This window comes from Anoplolepis gracilipes, chromosome 7 (genome assembly GCF_047496725.1).
Source record: "Anoplolepis gracilipes chromosome 7, ASM4749672v1, whole genome shotgun sequence".
Lineage (NCBI taxonomy): Eukaryota > Metazoa > Arthropoda > Insecta > Hymenoptera > Formicidae > Anoplolepis > Anoplolepis gracilipes.
In genome coordinates, this window is record NC_132976.1 from 2,820,833 (window position 1) to 2,837,336 (window position 16,504).

At 35.0% G+C, this 16,504-nt stretch overlaps 4 protein-coding genes across 5 annotated transcripts; 1 reads left to right on the forward strand and 3 right to left on the reverse strand.

Annotated features, from left to right (window-relative positions):
- Positions 1-150: 150 nt before the first annotated feature.
- On the reverse strand, positions 151-1,775 carry LOC140667855 (transmembrane protein 231-like). The gene is made up of 5 exons (XM_072896145.1): positions 1,555-1,775; positions 1,312-1,475; positions 946-1,068; positions 663-870; positions 151-579 (listed from the first exon to the last, which is right to left on the reverse strand). Exons 1-5 carry the CDS (start codon positions 1,691-1,693, stop codon positions 305-307), a joined length of 909 nt encoding a protein of 302 aa, XP_072752246.1. The 5' UTR covers positions 1,694-1,775; the 3' UTR covers positions 151-304.
- LOC140667646 (uncharacterized) lies at positions 1,693-3,558 on the reverse strand. Its single transcript, XM_072895783.1, has 3 exons — positions 3,203-3,558; positions 2,077-2,680; positions 1,693-1,809 (listed from the first exon to the last, which is right to left on the reverse strand). The coding sequence occupies exons 1-3, from the start codon at positions 3,556-3,558 to the stop codon at positions 1,693-1,695; spliced, it is 1,077 nt and encodes a 358-aa protein (XP_072751884.1).
- A 1,084-nt stretch (positions 3,559-4,642) lies between these two features.
- On the forward strand, positions 4,643-13,001 carry LOC140667390 (uncharacterized). Of its 2 annotated transcripts, none has more exons than XM_072895278.1 (9): positions 4,643-4,812; positions 5,146-5,471; positions 5,601-5,729; positions 6,206-6,371; positions 6,521-6,702; positions 6,771-7,148; positions 7,539-7,644; positions 8,880-8,998; positions 9,237-13,001. In XM_072895278.1, exons 2-9 carry the CDS (start codon positions 5,172-5,174, stop codon positions 11,481-11,483), a joined length of 3,627 nt encoding a protein of 1,208 aa, XP_072751379.1. In that variant the 5' UTR covers positions 4,643-4,812; positions 5,146-5,171; the 3' UTR covers positions 11,484-13,001. The 2 variants fall into 2 exon arrangements, with proteins under 2 accessions (XP_072751379.1, XP_072751380.1); XM_072895279.1 differs by having other exon boundaries at positions 6,524-6,702.
- Positions 12,628-15,881, reverse strand: LOC140667394 (ADP-dependent glucokinase). Its single transcript, XM_072895284.1, has 5 exons — positions 15,392-15,881; positions 14,589-14,876; positions 14,380-14,516; positions 13,840-14,288; positions 12,628-13,630 (listed from the first exon to the last, which is right to left on the reverse strand). The coding sequence occupies exons 1-5, from the start codon at positions 15,721-15,723 to the stop codon at positions 13,388-13,390; spliced, it is 1,449 nt and encodes a 482-aa protein (XP_072751385.1). The 5' UTR covers positions 15,724-15,881; the 3' UTR covers positions 12,628-13,387.
- Positions 15,882-16,504: the final 623 nt, after the last annotated feature.

A 16,504-nucleotide genomic window follows, 5' to 3' on the forward strand; every position in this document is an offset into this window, starting at 1 on the left:
TCATCAAAGCTCCTATTTCTGATTTACTTTTTATTTAAGTTTTAAAATATTTATATTTTATGTATGAAAATATTTAATATTATATGTATTTAAAATTTGACATTATATATAAAGACTGATTGTGCTTCAAATTTTTATACAAAAAAATAATTTTACAATTTTGTCAAAAGATACATTAAGATTTGAACAAAAAATAGGAACGGAATACTTCACGTTGCACAAGAAATATTAGGAAAATTTACAGTGGAATGCGTAAGACGTAGAGTTTATTTACTCCGCAGGCTAGATTTACTTCGTTTATTTATCACTTATTTATATATATATTCGCCCACGGTCTTACGATGTATGTATTCAGGTATCTGTTGGTGAATAGAAATACCAGAATGTGCTTGGCCATATATGCGAAAACAAGCAGACACGACAGATATTGGATCCATGCCCATTTCAATTCCTCCCACACACTCGGCTGATAGTAAATAAAGTTTTCCGCGTAAAACACTTCACCGATGACGACCACCGCGTCATCGCTAGAGAAGCCGCTCCTCCACGTTACTCTCTCGTTTGTGATTCTGGCTGAAACTGTTGAGCAAACATATCGTCCGTATAATTTCTTTGCGTTTTTTAAGCCCGATGAATTTTTTGAAAAACATTAATGTACGCACACTTTCGGTTGAAATTGTGCAACAACAATTCGGGTAAAGAATAATCGGATAATTCTACGCTGTGATTGTACGTCTCGTAGAGACCCTCGCTGCGTAAGAGTCCCTTCTGCCGTAGCTCTAAATCACCGAAAAACCGTATTTCTTGAACCTCGTGGCTTAATACCTGATCGAACACACCGATAGATTCTATCGTCGCTTGAATGAGATGCTGTAAAGTATTACAAAACTCGTCAAGTGTGTGTCTAAAGAAATTTATGAGTAATTTATAATTGCGTGATTCTACCTTTAACTGAAAGTTGAAAAACAATAAGAGTTTCAAAGATTTTACTGGTTTGTCTGTGTAAAAACAAGCTTCAAACTTCAACGAATCCTTCTGTCCATCACCGTTTAGATCGTTCTCTCGTACCTGTAAATAAACGTAATAATTAGATATAAATATATATAAACAGTATCTAAACAAATAATATAAATAAATATATGAAGACTGAGATAATATGCTGCGATCTGAATAAAATTTAGAATTAAACAATTGCATTTAACGCTAAATGCAGAGGGTAGAAGTAGACTAAAATATTTACAAGTGGCACAACGAATAATCAAGTCTTATATTTTTAACGTCGCACATTTGACTTAATACTAAAGACACTACCTTGATTAGCGTACAATGATCTTTGATTTCGTTTTCCTTGTATGTTGTAAAAGTGGAACACACGATGGGCTCCTCGTAAGGATCTACCTCCGCGAGCAACAGATACTTGTACTCGAAATGCACGTCCGGTGTTTCCGCATGCATTCGATTTCTCATCCAGATGCCTGAAATTTTAATATATCAAAGATTATTATCGTGAGCAATTTTCCAAAACAGTGATGTAAATGTTACAATGATTTTTACCTCCAGCGTTGTAGATTATGAAAAGCGGTGTAAGCAAGGATAGCACGATGAATACGAAAACGATGATCGAGGCACAGGAGTATAGTTTGCTCTTGTATTTATAAGTGACGGAGCTCGAAAATATTTCAATCGCTGCCATTATGATGCCACGTTCGTCGCCGCGGCAACGTCCACAGGTGCGAGAACGTATAGACGCAGGTGAACGACAGCTGACGGTACGTACGAGGGTATGTCCTCACCGATGCGTTTCTCCCTCTAACGAACGCGGCTTGAGAAGAAAGTATTATCTCGTAAAAAATAATAAAATGATATGCCAAGTAATTAAAGTAGAATATTCTATGAGTACGAATCTTTACAAGTTTTTCTTGCAAAATTGGATCAAAATATTTTTAAAAATGTTTCGTTTTTTTTTTTTTTTTTTTTTTTTTTTGCGAATCGCTGGTAAAGTAATCGTTCTTTTTAGAGAAAAGGAAATGAAAGCGTTTGGGTATTTTTTTTTCTGAAACTATATCTGACACACACCTCGGAGTCCACGTTTGCACGCCGGCGTCTGACAGTGATTCGCCATCTGACCGCGGTGTTCGATCGTAAATCGCAATCTTTCGAATCCTCCGCTAATTCCGAGGATTTCTCCTCCGTGGATTCTTGAATATATGTCAACGACTTGCCGTCCACGCCAAAATCCCTGGCGACGTTTTTCGGTTTCACGAGATCGAGGGATCCTCTTTTCACTTGAAACGGCGATACTATGTATCTCCGGTTTCGTCCAAGAACGAATTTATCTCGATCTTTCTCGGTGGACGGGTTCTGCGCTTCCTTCAAGACATCCTGCTTCTTTGCTCGTGATTTGTCGTTTCTCTCGCTCGCAGAAATAAATGTGCGACGAGTAGAATCATCCCGGGTTGAAACATCATCTTGAACAGTTATGGAGGACGTCGAAGTCCTGGAGGAAAGGTCGGTCTTTGTGCTGGACACCACAGAAATGTCCTCCGCGAATGACAGTTTGCTTCGCGAAAAATTCGGATTTTTAGATGGCCTTTCGAATTCCCTCAAGTCCGAATGCAAAGCATTGAATCTATTTAGTTTCTCCTGTTTCCAAACCGAGGACTTTGCTTGAGAATTCAAACTAAAAACAATATTTCATAAGATCTCATAAGAAAAATATCTGTGTATATTTCAAATAAATTGAACTTTTATTTTATATATTATTTTCATAATTAAAATAATATATATTATCGATTAAAAATTAATTTGTATAATTTACAGCAATTTAAATAAATTATATAATACATATATGTGAGCGTTATTCTATCAGAATAAATAGAAAAATTTCGATTTAAATTTATATTGAAATCAAGATGGTTTATATTAAGAATATAATTATTAAGACTAATATATAATTATTATTATATTTTCGACATAATTAATAAAAAAATATATCTACACGCGTCAGCTATATTGAGATTATCAAGCACTTTATACTGCACATTATGCAGAATAAGATATCTCGACGATTAAAAATTTAAATAATCGCGAAATAAATTGGTTCCCTTTCAACCTTAAATCTTGATTTTTTTTTGTCTTGGAACGCAGGGATTTATTCGTCGCGGAATCATATACGGTTTCGTCCGTCCTCGAGATGAGATACTTTTCTCGTGTGACAACATTTGCGGTAGGATTATCTCTGCTAAACGTAGATAAGGACGACGATTGCGAGACGTCATCCGGTGTCAGCGGCACGTCATCGGGTCTGCGCCGATTCGCGAGATCAGCTGAGATCGCGAAAAGCGCGAACGGCACGCGCTTCACGACGAGCTTCTCGACGATGTAATCGTACTCGTCGGGATCATATCTGATTGTCTCTTTCGCGTTTGATTCAGCACGTCTTTTGATGCAGCAGAATAATTTCTTGAAACACCTCGCTATTCCATTCGGTTCGACCCCGCGATCTATACGTCTATACTCTTGCTCTTCGATAGTAGAATCCACGGAATTTTCGGACATTTTTCAATCTCTTTTGAACTTTCGCGCGATTTTAATCACCAATTTTATTATTCGAGCTACCGGAAACTCATTGTGTGTACGATATAAGTGGCGATAAGCGATATCCGGGCGGTTGCTTGTTTAAAAAATTAACGATAAGATTCTTGTTTTCTATCGATTAATTTTGATTTTTATCGAAGTTTATATATATTATATATTATATACATACATAGATCTTATAAACATGGATACGCCTTGTGGCTATAATCATGGTACCGAGTTGACAGAGCGAGAGAATAATATTTTTTGTTTTTCTATTTCCATGAAGACTACTGTGCAAACGTGGGCACAATAGTGGGCAAAGTGCCTGATAAAGTATGATAATAAAGTAAATTGTATTTTTCTTCTATAAATACTTTCAATATTGGCACAGCTTTAGGTTTAAAATATACCTTATTATTACTATTATTATCCGGAACAAAGGAATTGGAATCAAAATGTGCAGAACATATTTTAATTGAGGATAATTATTTGCATCTTTATGTAATTTGCATGTCTCTATATCTATTTTTTTTTCAAAGAATGAGATCTTTTGAAATTCTAATATATATATATATATATATATATATATATATATATATATATATATATATATATATGTAAATTTTTGTATACATATTTATATATTTTAATTTAAAAACATTTAACATTTTTTCAATTTACTCTTCATTTTATTACATTCAAACCATAAAGTCATTAATTACTTACGAATGAAAGGAAATGTTGCTTTCTATCGATATATAAGTATAACCACATTGACATCAATTGACATATGTCAAATATTCAAACTATCGGCCATTTCTAATACGTCATATCGAGCATGCGCTTATTCGTATATTTGGTTAAATAAAGGATAGAAAATGTGTAACATCTATTGTCTCTTTCTATCTAGAGGGAAAAGCGCATCTATGTTTATAAGATCTATGATTATATGAGAATCGCGCATTCAAGGCTTTTTTCAAACCCTAATGGCGAATTTACAATGCGCAACAACTGTTGGGCTGTCTCGAGTTTTCCAATCTAGATTATATATTGTTCGTGCGAGCCGACGCCATCATCACGTTATCTTTATCCGCTATTCATCTTGGTTCATCCGCGAAGTGTTTCGGCATGTTGAATGCTATCAGTATTTTTTAACAATTATATTGATACGTCGAGATTTCAACGAATTGTACCTCACCTAGAATTTAATTAACTAAGAACTTCTTAGTCGAGGTGAGCAGTATGATAACATTTTCAATAATGTTGAACCGATCGACGAGAGGATAACAATGGCTGCAATAGATACCTGAAATTGTCGCGTGTTTTTGCATTTAATGCCTGTCGCGAGAAAGCTTCGAAAGCTCATATATCAAAATTTTAAGAATAAAGTCATAATTTATAAAGTGAAGCTAAACAAAACCATGTGAAATCACGTTTTAACTATAGTCTTTACACATTCTTGTACTGAATCCTTTAATTTTCATTAATAAATGAAATAAATAAAATTTCTAATTTTTATCATGTAACATGTGACAAGTATCGTACTGAGTGATAAATTAATATTAGGCAGGACTTTGAAAGAGGCACCAGTAATGGAATCAGAATCTAGACGCAAGGGCCCTAGGAGTCCTAGCGCTGACTCTGATGATTCCTCGCATGCTAGAAGAAGAAGGAAATACGATCGATCGCCGTCTCCAAGACGAAGCAGATATCGTAGGTCGCGATCTAGAGACAGAAGATCTCGTTCGAGTTCCAGAGATAGAAGACGGAAAGAGTCCAATAGGTCGCAAGACAATTGGAAACCACAACCCCCGCCATCTCAATCTCAGACTTCTGTACCAAATCCAAACAATTCTGCTGGCTATGTTTCAGCAGTACATAATCAATACCAGGTATAAATAGTTTTATATCTTACTAAACTTATATATGAATAACAATGAGATATGAAATATATATCTTATTAATGTACCTGTATTGACTGATTTTATTTTCTACATTTTGTATACTTATTGTTTTTATAGGCACCTCCACCAAACACGAGTCAACCACCACCACCTATATCTGCTTATAATCAGGGATACAACAACTATGGTTACAACTATAGCACGGGTTATGATTACAGTTATCAGCAACCTGCTGGCTATCGAAGTGTAAGTTTTATTTAAAAAAAATTTATACAATTAGTGTCCTAGTTTTATTTAGAGGAGGAAAGAAGGATTATTATATTGTGTCAAAATAACGTGTGCATTGGAGAATTTATGCATATGTAAATATTCAGGCAAAGCATGTTCTCTTCTAAAAATTATGCACACATTTGTAAAGCATTTGAAAATAATGCTTCATGCTATTGATTATGATTTATATTTTGTAACGTTCTTATCCATTTGGAACGTTAAAATTATATTTCCCTGAACCACGACTGTGAACTCCTCAGTAAGTATAACGCGTTATTTATTTTATTTATACCAACATTGGAAACCAATAATATTGGCCAGATCGTTACACATCTCTTCAAGACATCATGTATTAGCCAAAGTCCTCATTTGAGTATCATCTAATAAAGGTAAGGCTCGATAAGAATGCCATTGAACGACTGGAGATTGGTTGGTCATATTTATTCTGTTAGGATTATCCACCACCTAACTGGCAGGGAAGTCAAGTATCGTATAACAATCAACAAGCACCACCTCCTCCATCATTGACACCTCAACAAGAATCATCGAGACCAATTGACAGCGGTTCTTCCGGTTTAGTGACATCTTTACCAAGACCTGAAGATGTCAAAAAAGAAGGTGTGCAACGTTATTTTTATTTTATAAATATCAAAGTTAATGTTGATATTCTATGTTCATTTAATAATATTAATCTTTGCATGTTTGATAATGAAAAAATTGATATCTTTTTACTCAATTTTTAATCTTTCTTTAAATTGAACGTTTAGCAGCAATCGCAGCTGAAGTAAAACAACAGAGAGCAACATTGGCTAAGCAACGAGAGGAATATGTTGTAAAATCTGCTACACTGCAACGTGAACTGGAAATTTTGCGTCAGCAGTGCGACGAGATAGGCAAGGAAGGTGGACGCGAAAATAACCGAATTATAAAAGAAAATCAGAAATTGCAGGTAAATAATTATATATGATTTGTTAGTATATTTTTTGTGGCTAACATTAATTTGAATTAAATATACAGGTCGAAATACAAAATAAAATGAAATCCATACACAATGTCATCGATATGCTTACTGGTATCATCGGTGACGAAGTTACTGTGGATGACCTGAAGAGCAAGTTTAAATTAGAATTAAGTAAGCGTTCGAGAAGCCCGAAAGAAGATTTTCCGAAAGGAAAATCTCCTTCGCCTGACAGATCGTCGGCTTCCGATACAGATAAGGAGTCCAAAGCAGAAAGAGATATTAGAGAGAGAAGATCATCGGAGGATAAGCCAATGTACAATTTCGTTCACTACGATCCTGAAATGCATTGGTGTAAAGTCTGCGATATCTTTCCTAAGACAGCAAAGGAATATTTAAATCATCTACATAGCAATGAGCACAAAGAGGCTTGTCTAGTAAGTAATATTTTCTAGTAATACAATCGCGTTATAAAACATAATACGATCCTGAAATGATTAAATGGAGAAGATAAATTTAGAGGTTCTTTTATAAATAATACTTGTTACTAGAATAGGTAGAAGAAAAAATATATACATATTTCTTTTTATATCATGAAAGAACAAATGGATTTAATTAAGGCTGTGTGTATTTGTAGTTGAAACTATATTTATAACTGGATATATTCACAGTAATGATCACAACAAGCAGGTACTTGGTACATACTGAGTTTTTTTATGTACCACATATATATCAATATTTATAAAAGAAAAGAACCAGTACCAGAGTTTCTTGCATCTAAGATATCAAACCTGGTTTTACTATTTCTATTCTATTCTTTATAATAGGAACGCAAGATTGTTGATATGCCATGGCATGAGCGAAATGGTGAAGGAACAGAGAAAGAAGTACCCTATTATCCTGGACTGCCGACGAAACGAACACCTATTAAAGGTAAGATCAATTACAGTGGACAATAACTAATAGAATATAATTCCGTAGCTTGTGCACAGAATAACTGTGGTGTTCGGTATGTATTGAAGAAGTCAACACAAGTATGAGTTGCTTGAAAATTTGTTCGCCCTAAGTAAGTTAGAACGATCGCGCTCTCGTCGAACATGTGATATATTGTTACGTTGAACCATTAAAGTCTATAATTTTGATTTATACATATTAATTTATATGTGGAAGACATATCGTGTAAGAGTCTATCGACAGTTTTGTTGGCGGCAAATTTTCTAGCAATGTCGCAAACACCACAGCGATGCATTGGATTTTAACTGGATTCAAGAAGCACATTTTCTGACCAACTTTGTCAATGTCGCTTTATCGTGTCACCACATGTCTAATTTTATTTTTTGCAACTATATATTTTACACAATTTAGGTATGTTCACAACTATCTTCAGGACTAGATCTGTATATATCAAGATCTTGTAGAGAGTGGAGTGCATTACTCAGTAAAAAGAGTAATGACATAAGATAAATATATAAAATATTTTGTGTTGCTTATAATTGAGATTTATGTATATGTATGTGTAAGTTTAGTGAAGTTTCGCGAAGAAAGAGCTATGATTTATATTGCAAATATGTGTATTATCTTTTTTCAATGTAAAGCATTAATTAATTTATATATATATATATATATATATATATATATATATATATATATATATATATATATATATATATACAACAAATATATTGTATCAATTGTGTATGTTTGTAAAATATACTGCAAGATGTGATCTTTTCTCTATAAACCATATTAGTACAGTTATATATAATAAAAAAAAAATTATGTATTCATTAGTAACGAATACTTAAATCTTGAAAATGAGCAATTGAACAATTGTTGCAGTATATTCATATAAAAATATAATGTACATTAATTTATTTAGCTGTATTTATATGCATTATTATTTGTATAATGTAGATAATATTTTGTGAGAGAAATAAAATTGATTTTTTCTTCCTTCCTTTTGTTTTTCCACAGATCATCGTGGGACTATGCAAGAAAATTTAATATAAATTGTACCTTTTATCGAACACATCTTTTAATATATTATTTTTGTTTTCAGTGACATATGAATGTTTCGTGGCAGAATATAAGGTCATTCTTTATGAACTTACAATGCTTACCTGCTTCAAAACTTAAATAATGCTAACTGCAGGAATATTTGATTATAGGGCTACAATTCTTCAGTGCAGCAACAGCTTGGTATTGCAAACTCTGTGAATCCTGGATAGGAGATCTTCATTGTGCCAGTCTACACTTGAAGTCTAAACGTCACTCTGAAAACTTTTCTGTAAGTGATTTAAACATATGTTTGAACAATATAATATTAACAAGGATTGGAAGAATAAAAGATCATCGTATTTATCATAAAATAAAGTTGAAACAAAATTACAATTATAAATTATTTTCAAAATAAAATATATTAAAATAATTATCTAAAGGATTTATATCTTATAATAAAAAATTGATAGATTTCTCACATAAACATATTTGATACAAATAATTTATTTGATTAATGTGTTGTTTAGGGCTTCGTAGAGCAAAATCCGCATTGGGAAACGGATTGGATGGCTGATAGAGAAAAGGCTTTCTCTGAAGAAAAGCATAAACAAATACAATTGGAGTTGCAAAAGCAAAAAGACGATGATCCACCAGCAAAGTCAAAGAAGTCTAAGAAGAACAAAAAAAAGTCGAAGAAGGCAAAGAAGCGCAGAAACAGAAGCAGTGCTAGTGATACGTCTAGCGAGTCAGAAAACTCCGACACTGAATCCGATCAAGATACCACCAAAAGTATACGCGTAGCGATGCGAAACAAGATGAAGGCCTCGACACAGGCTATCCTTAATGAGGAAATAGATTATCAGCGTATAAAGTTAAAAGGACACAATTGGTCGAAGGCGCCCCAGATGAATCAGTCACCGCTGCCCGAACAACATCCGTCAGAAGCAGATGACAGGCAGCTTTTAAATTCGATCAGAGATAAACTGAAAGCTAAGCAGGAAGAGGAGATGAAGTGTCGCAAAATAAATCAAGAGAAGATGGAGGATGAAGAGGAAAACTTACAGCAAGAGAGTTATTCAAAGAAATCGGAAGACTTGGAGGCTTGGGGACCGAAGGAACCGCCTAAACCATTCTGGATAAAGAAGGAAGAGGAGAAACAATCGCAGCAATCAATCACGAATAAACCAATCGAGTTACCGAAACCGGAGGAGATGCCGAAGCCGCATATGGGATTTTGGACGAAGCAACAGGTAAATATGACAGTGAAACCGCCTGAAAGCAAATCAATGGACAAAGAGGAAGATAGAGATCGCGATAGAGATCGCTACAAGGACGATCGCGATCGCAAGTACAGCAGCAGATATGAAAGAAGAAGCCGACGAGATAGAGATCGTGATAGGGATAGAGAAAGGGATCGAGATCGTGATTACTATGACGATCGTCGAAAGAGAGACAGGGACAGAGATAGCAACGATTCTCCAAGACGTGACAGAAATTGGCGTGACAGTAGTCCGAAGAGGAACTATGACAAGTACAGTAAGGACAGACGGGGAGATGACTCATCGAATGACGAATCCAAGTTTGATAAGAAATCGAGCGAGTCCAAATCGAAGAAAGGCGTCTTGAGCAAAAAATCTGCAGTACAAGTAGCAGCCAAGGGCAAATTACCTTTCATCGGCAGATTACCCCTGTTTAAAAAGAAAGCTGAGGAGCCCAAGTTGCCGGAAAAAGACATTACTCCATTGCCCTATCAGCAGAGTAAGTTCGAGGACACGCCAAAGGTACCCAATGAGATTATCAATCCGCCGGGTGTCGTGCATATTACTAAGCTAGCCACTCCGCTGAATTTGAATAATAATGGCAGTGGGACAATTTCACAATTGACAAATAAGACTAATAACCAGCCTATGAAAATCTTAGTGGCACCTCCGCCGCCCGTATTAAACGAGAGCAAACCCACCCAACAAGTGGTTGACATGGAGATAGATGATCAGTCCGAGGAGACGGTTATAGAAGAACAGCCAATAGTGGAGCAACAGAAGCAGCAACAGCAAACGTCGAGCGTGTCGAAACTGCCGCTACCCCCGCACCCACCACCACCATTAAATAGACCACCACCCAGCTTTACACCGAATCAGCAACAGCAGTCAGCTGTCGTGCATAATAGACCGCCGCCAACACCGGTGCAAACTACACCACCGCAATTTACACCGAATCGGCCACCCCCGCCGTTCATGTCGACTCCACCGCCGTTTGTTCAAGCGCCACCGAGATTCTCTCCTCGTCAGGCCGTACCGCCGCCTGCCTTTATAACCACTCAACCTTCACCGATACCGAGTGCCACGGGTTTCGTGCAAAACCATCCGCAGAATCCGCCTCCACCGCCACCGCCATTACCATCGACAATAGTAAACTCGAGCGTGGTGGCACCGGCGCATTCTGACGTATCTGACATACCAGAGCCATCGGAGAAGCGTCCGGCGGATCCCAGCATTCCGCTGCCGGATGATCTGCAGGAAGCTCTAAACATAATTTTCCCCAAAGAAGAGACAGCAGAGAGTAAACAGCAGCAACAACAGCAGCAGAATCAGCAAGAGTCTAGTCTCATGTATTCATCGATGTACAGTATGTTGGGTTGTGTTGGATATGGGCCTGAATACATGGATCAACCACCACCTGAAATTATGCAGGAAGCGGAAACAGAGGCGGATACTCAACCGAGCCCTGATGATCTTCGCATGTTGGGCATCGACGAGGGAGATACAATCCTATAAATCACGCTCGCAAAGATTTGATATTTCTACACCAGTGGAAATAGAAAATCGATGAGATTTGTATTAATGAAGAGACTATCTTGCTAATAATTTACACGTATGAAGATTTCCTACTCCGCTCTAGAAAGGGTAGGTTCGTTATCGTTGATCATCTTTTACTCATCTTGACCATGTCGTGTGATAAGTACTTCATCCGTAACTATCAATTACGTAACTATCTTAAAAACAAATATGTGATAAAAAAATGAAAAAGAAAGAAAAATGGCTACAATAAAATGGTCCTGAAATACTGTAAGTACAAGTAATGCGCGCGGTCCGTAAGATTACTTAACGATATGCAGTAAAACTTACGAATATTGTCTATTAGATATATTTGTTATTTCTCGTTAGCATCTCGTAATTTTTTCCGTCTTATAACATGTTTCGCGAATTATCTTTTTGGTATTCATGACATATTATTGTGGAATTAATATTGATATTAGTATCGATGAACAAGGATTACTAACTTAAGTTTCAACCATGTATTAACAAGGTGTATTACAAAAAACTCGTTGGAAATCTGCAAGTAATCTGGACAATCTAGCGTTATCGGATGTTATAAATGCGTTATGTACATCAGAGGACGAGAAGTGTAATATTAATAAAAAGAAATACAATACAATGTCACACATTGTGTATCAATATACATTAAATTTTATTCTTTGATATTTGAAAATTGATAACTTGCAAATTTATGTCGTATATATATCTATACAGCTACAAACAAATGTTGCTGTCACATCAATTAAAATTTTTATATGTACGATTCATATAAACGAATTGAGACCGCACTACGCTATATTAAAGACTGTTAGATTAAAAAAATTATCTTATAAATATAAACTAAATATAAAAAGATATAAACGTTTTGAATAATTAAAACCAAATAATCATATAATTGTTACTTGTAATTAGCAACACACAATTTCATCATATTTATATTATACCATTGAATTTAGATACTTCAAATATAGCAGTTTTTAATATTAGTGCGAAATGAACTTGTATTAGAGATCCTTAAATATTGAAATGTAAAGTTATTGGTAGTATATACGACATTTTCCAAAATTAAACATTCTTTTTATAAATAATTACTTCCTCTCTCTTCGTTACTCTCTTTAGACTTTCTTTAGAATTCTTTAATCTTATTTTAATCTTTACAATCGGTAGTTTCTTAAGATAATATCACATTGCATTCGTTTTTTTAAGTCATACAATATATCGTGTCTAAGAATCTGTTGGTGCATAATTATTGAACCTATTGCTATTGAAATACGTGTCACATGCCACTAAATCATTAAATATACATTTCTATTTCGAATTTCCAGTACTTTCATAAATTTCAATAATGATCGTTTCATTAATTGTATTTTTATGAAAACATTAAATCTACCACAGCGCATTGCAATTAGCTTGCGTAGTATAATACTGCACTGTAGAATATATATAAATTTCTTTCGATTAAAATTATTTTACAAATGCGAGAGTAACAATGTAATATTCATAAACATTGACGTTAGTACCAAAATCGCTGTTATCGATCGTAATAGGCAGAGTGTCGATAATACGATAAAATGCATACGAGTGTATAGAATTAAATAGTGTTTTACATTCTGCAATAATGTGTAACAAATTGCATGTGTCCAGTCTCTAATTTCCAGTCGAATGGAATGTAAAAAACTATTGTGGAATGAATCAATCGTTTGCACAATCTTCGCGTGCTACAAACGTGAGTAAAGGCCTACTTTAGGATTTTTATTCGCACGCTTATGTATACGCGATAGGGGAGGAGAAATATGATTCGTAATACGGTATATATTATATACTTAAATAATCACGCGTTGTATCGATGGTTGATTCGTATTTCAGATCTGAAGTACTAGGCCTGCGCTGGAAATATTGTCCCCGCCACCAGCTGTCTGACTAGCTTCGGTGCAAACCAATACGGGTGCGACGCACACCTGAATAGAAATATTTTCCTTCTCCGTTTTCAGTATTTCGTCCCAACAGGACACCGGTTTGTCGACGTTCAATGATATTCGCGTACCGTCAACAATAGACGTCGAGAAACTGTCATCCATAATCAGCGTCGCTTTCTTCACATCGACCTGTACAAAAATGAAAGTATTTCAAAATCATTGGACATGGAATAATCTTGATATAACATACTTTAAACAGTCTAAGTGCCATAAACACCCAACGACACAATTTCTAATCTTTTTTTGAAAGCGAAAGTTGCAGATTTGATATCTATAGCCTTGTATTCCAGACAAACATTATTTGCAAATAGTTTATGTGAATTCTAAATAATACTTACGTTACTTGATGCGCATACATGTCTATTTGCAGTCAGGGACGCTTTAGCCGCAGCGGCCATTGTATTTTTCCAGATGGAATTTTTGACAGTGAATATAGCTTGGTACGCCAACGTATGCACGTGAATCCTCGTGAGCTCCCTAGCGTTCGCAATCGACTTGCCTCTCAAACGTATGAGCTTGAATAACGTTCTCATCTGATCCAACACCGTCGCGACTCGCGGAGTCGAATCAGCGACCAGTGAAATGTTGCCGTAATACATAGTATTGTACAGATTCGCTATTTCCTGCTCGTTCATTCCCAAACTGTCGGCGAACGGAACAACCAGATCGCACAGTTCGAAGAGCAATTTATCCTCAGCGAATGAAGCCATCTCAAAGTGGATTCTGGTAGAGCTCGACCGTTCCAACATTTGTTTCTTTACATTCAGAAGCAGATTTTTCCTCTTATCTGTAAAGTACATGATTTCCACAACGTGAAACTTGTTTGATTTAATGTTGACTGATGAATAGAAAAGAAATATCACCAATAGAAAAATTACCTTCCTGAAACGGATAATTGTCCATCATTTGGAGGCCGCTGACTACTAGTAAATCAGGATCGTAGGTCTTCAGAACTTTGTCAAAGGCATTAAAAGAGCTAATCATTGGATTATTCATATCGTTGTGGATAATATATCTAGGAAAAAAATAGTATGCATTATTCCACACAATTTATTTGATTATAAATTTCACCCATTAGTATATATACCTGTTTGCTCTGGCGCTAGAATAAGGACCCCACACCTCGCCATGCTTATATTCCAAGATTAAGTGAATGTCGTCGCGTTTCACTTCGCCCCCTACGACATTTATCATCTGTGGAACCATCTGATGTAAAGACCTGGTCAGCTTAGCTGCGAGAGTCACGTCGCATCCCTCTCGCGCGAATCGCATCGCCATAACTGCAGCATTTCCTCCGATTGTCGAGTAAGATGACGGAAACGAACGTGCCTTCAATACCAGTTCATCGAACAGAGTTCTGTTTGCCATGTAACGCCTGCGAAGGTTTTTATCATCTTCAGCAAGATAGATGTATTAAGGGAATTATAATAATATGTCATGTATAATGTAATGATTTATACAACTAATGTAAAAAAAAAAACCTCTCTTCATGGAATCATCCTTTAAATAATTGAGAATATAATTGTCTTAAAAATTAATTTAAACATATATCATTTATTTAACAAAATGAGTTTGAACTAAGCTTAGATTTTATTCAATCAATAACTGCTCTCACAGTCCACATTTTTTCTCTGATTATAATTGCAATTAATTTATACTTATAGATATATACACTATATATATACACTACTGATATACTTTAAATGTTATAATTAATAATTAACTTTATTATATTATTACATATTTTAATAATTAATATATTAAATTATTAAATATGTAATTTTAATATATATATATATATATATATATATATATATATATATATAATATGCTTATACATATATGACATTCTGTGAAAAAAATACTAGAACTTCTCTTGGGAGAACTTACTCAGCTGCGGCCCCATGACGAAAGTAATAGGCAAAACTCTTGAGGAGTTCGAGCTCGGTGTTGATCTCGTCAAAGTGTTCAGGCCGACCCACCTCGTCCGAGTATTTTAACAGGTGTTTCGCGTCGACGAAGACGTCAGTGCATACGCCATAACCTACGGCAACTTTCGGCTTTCTAGTGATGACGTGCTTGTTTTCGAGTTTCTCGAGGCCGTGCAACAGGGTTAACAATCGTTTTCGCAAGACATTTTCGTTGTTGTGATAATAAATCGCCGCGAGCACAATTAACACGGTAAAAAGGGTCCCGAATCTTAACCCCCTTTTGTACCCCATGCTGTAGACGAATCGTTGCACACGCAGACAACACGCAACAACAACCACAAATACAGGCACTGAACACAGATAGATCGCAACTAATCACGCAGCATGCAGCATGCAGCACGCAGCACGCAGCACGCAGCACGCAGCACGCAGCACGCACAGTGCAAATGAAGGACAGTCGACCGTGTGTACACTTATATAGAGACATCTGATAATGGCTACGAGGTCAATCACATATTGTTTAAAAATTACCAGTTAATTGGTTAACAATTCCCAATAGATACATTCAATTTGAAATAAATTTTCTTTTAATTTCCTGAACATGTCATATTGAAAAATTCTTACTTTTCATCAAGCTTATTCTCAGATAAGCATTCTTTTTTTTCTTAATTCTAAATTAATATTTTGATATATAAAATAACAAAAATATTCGATAGCTGTTTTTTAAATTATTTAGTGAGTAATGAAAAGGAAAGAATATTTATTTATATTGTGATAAAATATGAATTTTTGTCTCTCTTTAAAGTAATGATAGAATATTAATGTAAATTTTATTTTCTTGCAATGATTTATTTTTAAAAAACGATAAAACTTATACTGTATATTGCATAATTAATCTTTCTATTAAATATTTTTATCTCTTCTAAGTACACATATGTAGTGTATAAAAAAATCTATATTATAAAAATTTGCTTATATAGTAAATATTTTCACATATAGTATACTTATAATTGTGTTCAAAGATATTTTAAAGCTACGTAGTTATAAAATTCATAGCTTATATATATTCTCA

Coding starts and splice junctions, on each gene's coding strand:
- LOC140667646 (XM_072895783.1), bottom strand. CDS start 3,558: ATGTCCGAAAATTCCGTGGATTCTACTATCGAAGAGCAAGAGTATAGA. Junction 2,681..3,202: donor AATGTTGTCACACGAGAAAA/GTATCTCATCTC, acceptor TATTGTTTTTAG/TTTGAATTCTCAAGCAAAGT. Junction 1,810..2,076: donor GTGCAAACGTGGACTCCGAG/GTGTGTGTCAGA, acceptor CGCGTTCGTTAG/AGGGAGAAACGCATCGGTGA.
- LOC140667390 (XM_072895278.1), top strand. CDS start 5,172: ATGGAATCAGAATCTAGACGCAAGGGCCCTAGGAGTCCTAGCGCTGAC. Junction 7,149..7,538: donor AGCACAAAGAGGCTTGTCTA/GTAAGTAATATT, acceptor TCTTTATAATAG/GAACGCAAGATTGTTGATAT. Junction 7,645..8,879: donor GAAACGAACACCTATTAAAG/GTAAGATCAATT, acceptor ATTTGATTATAG/GGCTACAATTCTTCAGTGCA.
- LOC140667394 (XM_072895284.1), bottom strand. CDS start 15,723: ATGGGGTACAAAAGGGGGTTAAGATTCGGGACCCTTTTTACCGTGTTA. Junction 14,877..15,391: donor CGTCATGGGGCCGCAGCTGA/GTAAGTTCTCCC, acceptor AAACCTTCGCAG/GCGTTACATGGCAAACAGAA. Junction 14,517..14,588: donor TCTAGCGCCAGAGCAAACAG/GTATATATACTA, acceptor TTTTTTTCCTAG/ATATATTATCCACAACGATA.
- LOC140667855 (XM_072896145.1), bottom strand. CDS start 1,693: ATGGCAGCGATTGAAATATTTTCGAGCTCCGTCACTTATAAATACAAG. Junction 1,069..1,311: donor ATCATTGTACGCTAATCAAG/GTAGTGTCTTTA, acceptor GTTTATTTACAG/GTACGAGAGAACGATCTAAA. Junction 580..662: donor GCACAATTTCAACCGAAAGT/GTGCGTACATTA, acceptor TTTGCTCAACAG/TTTCAGCCAGAATCACAAAC.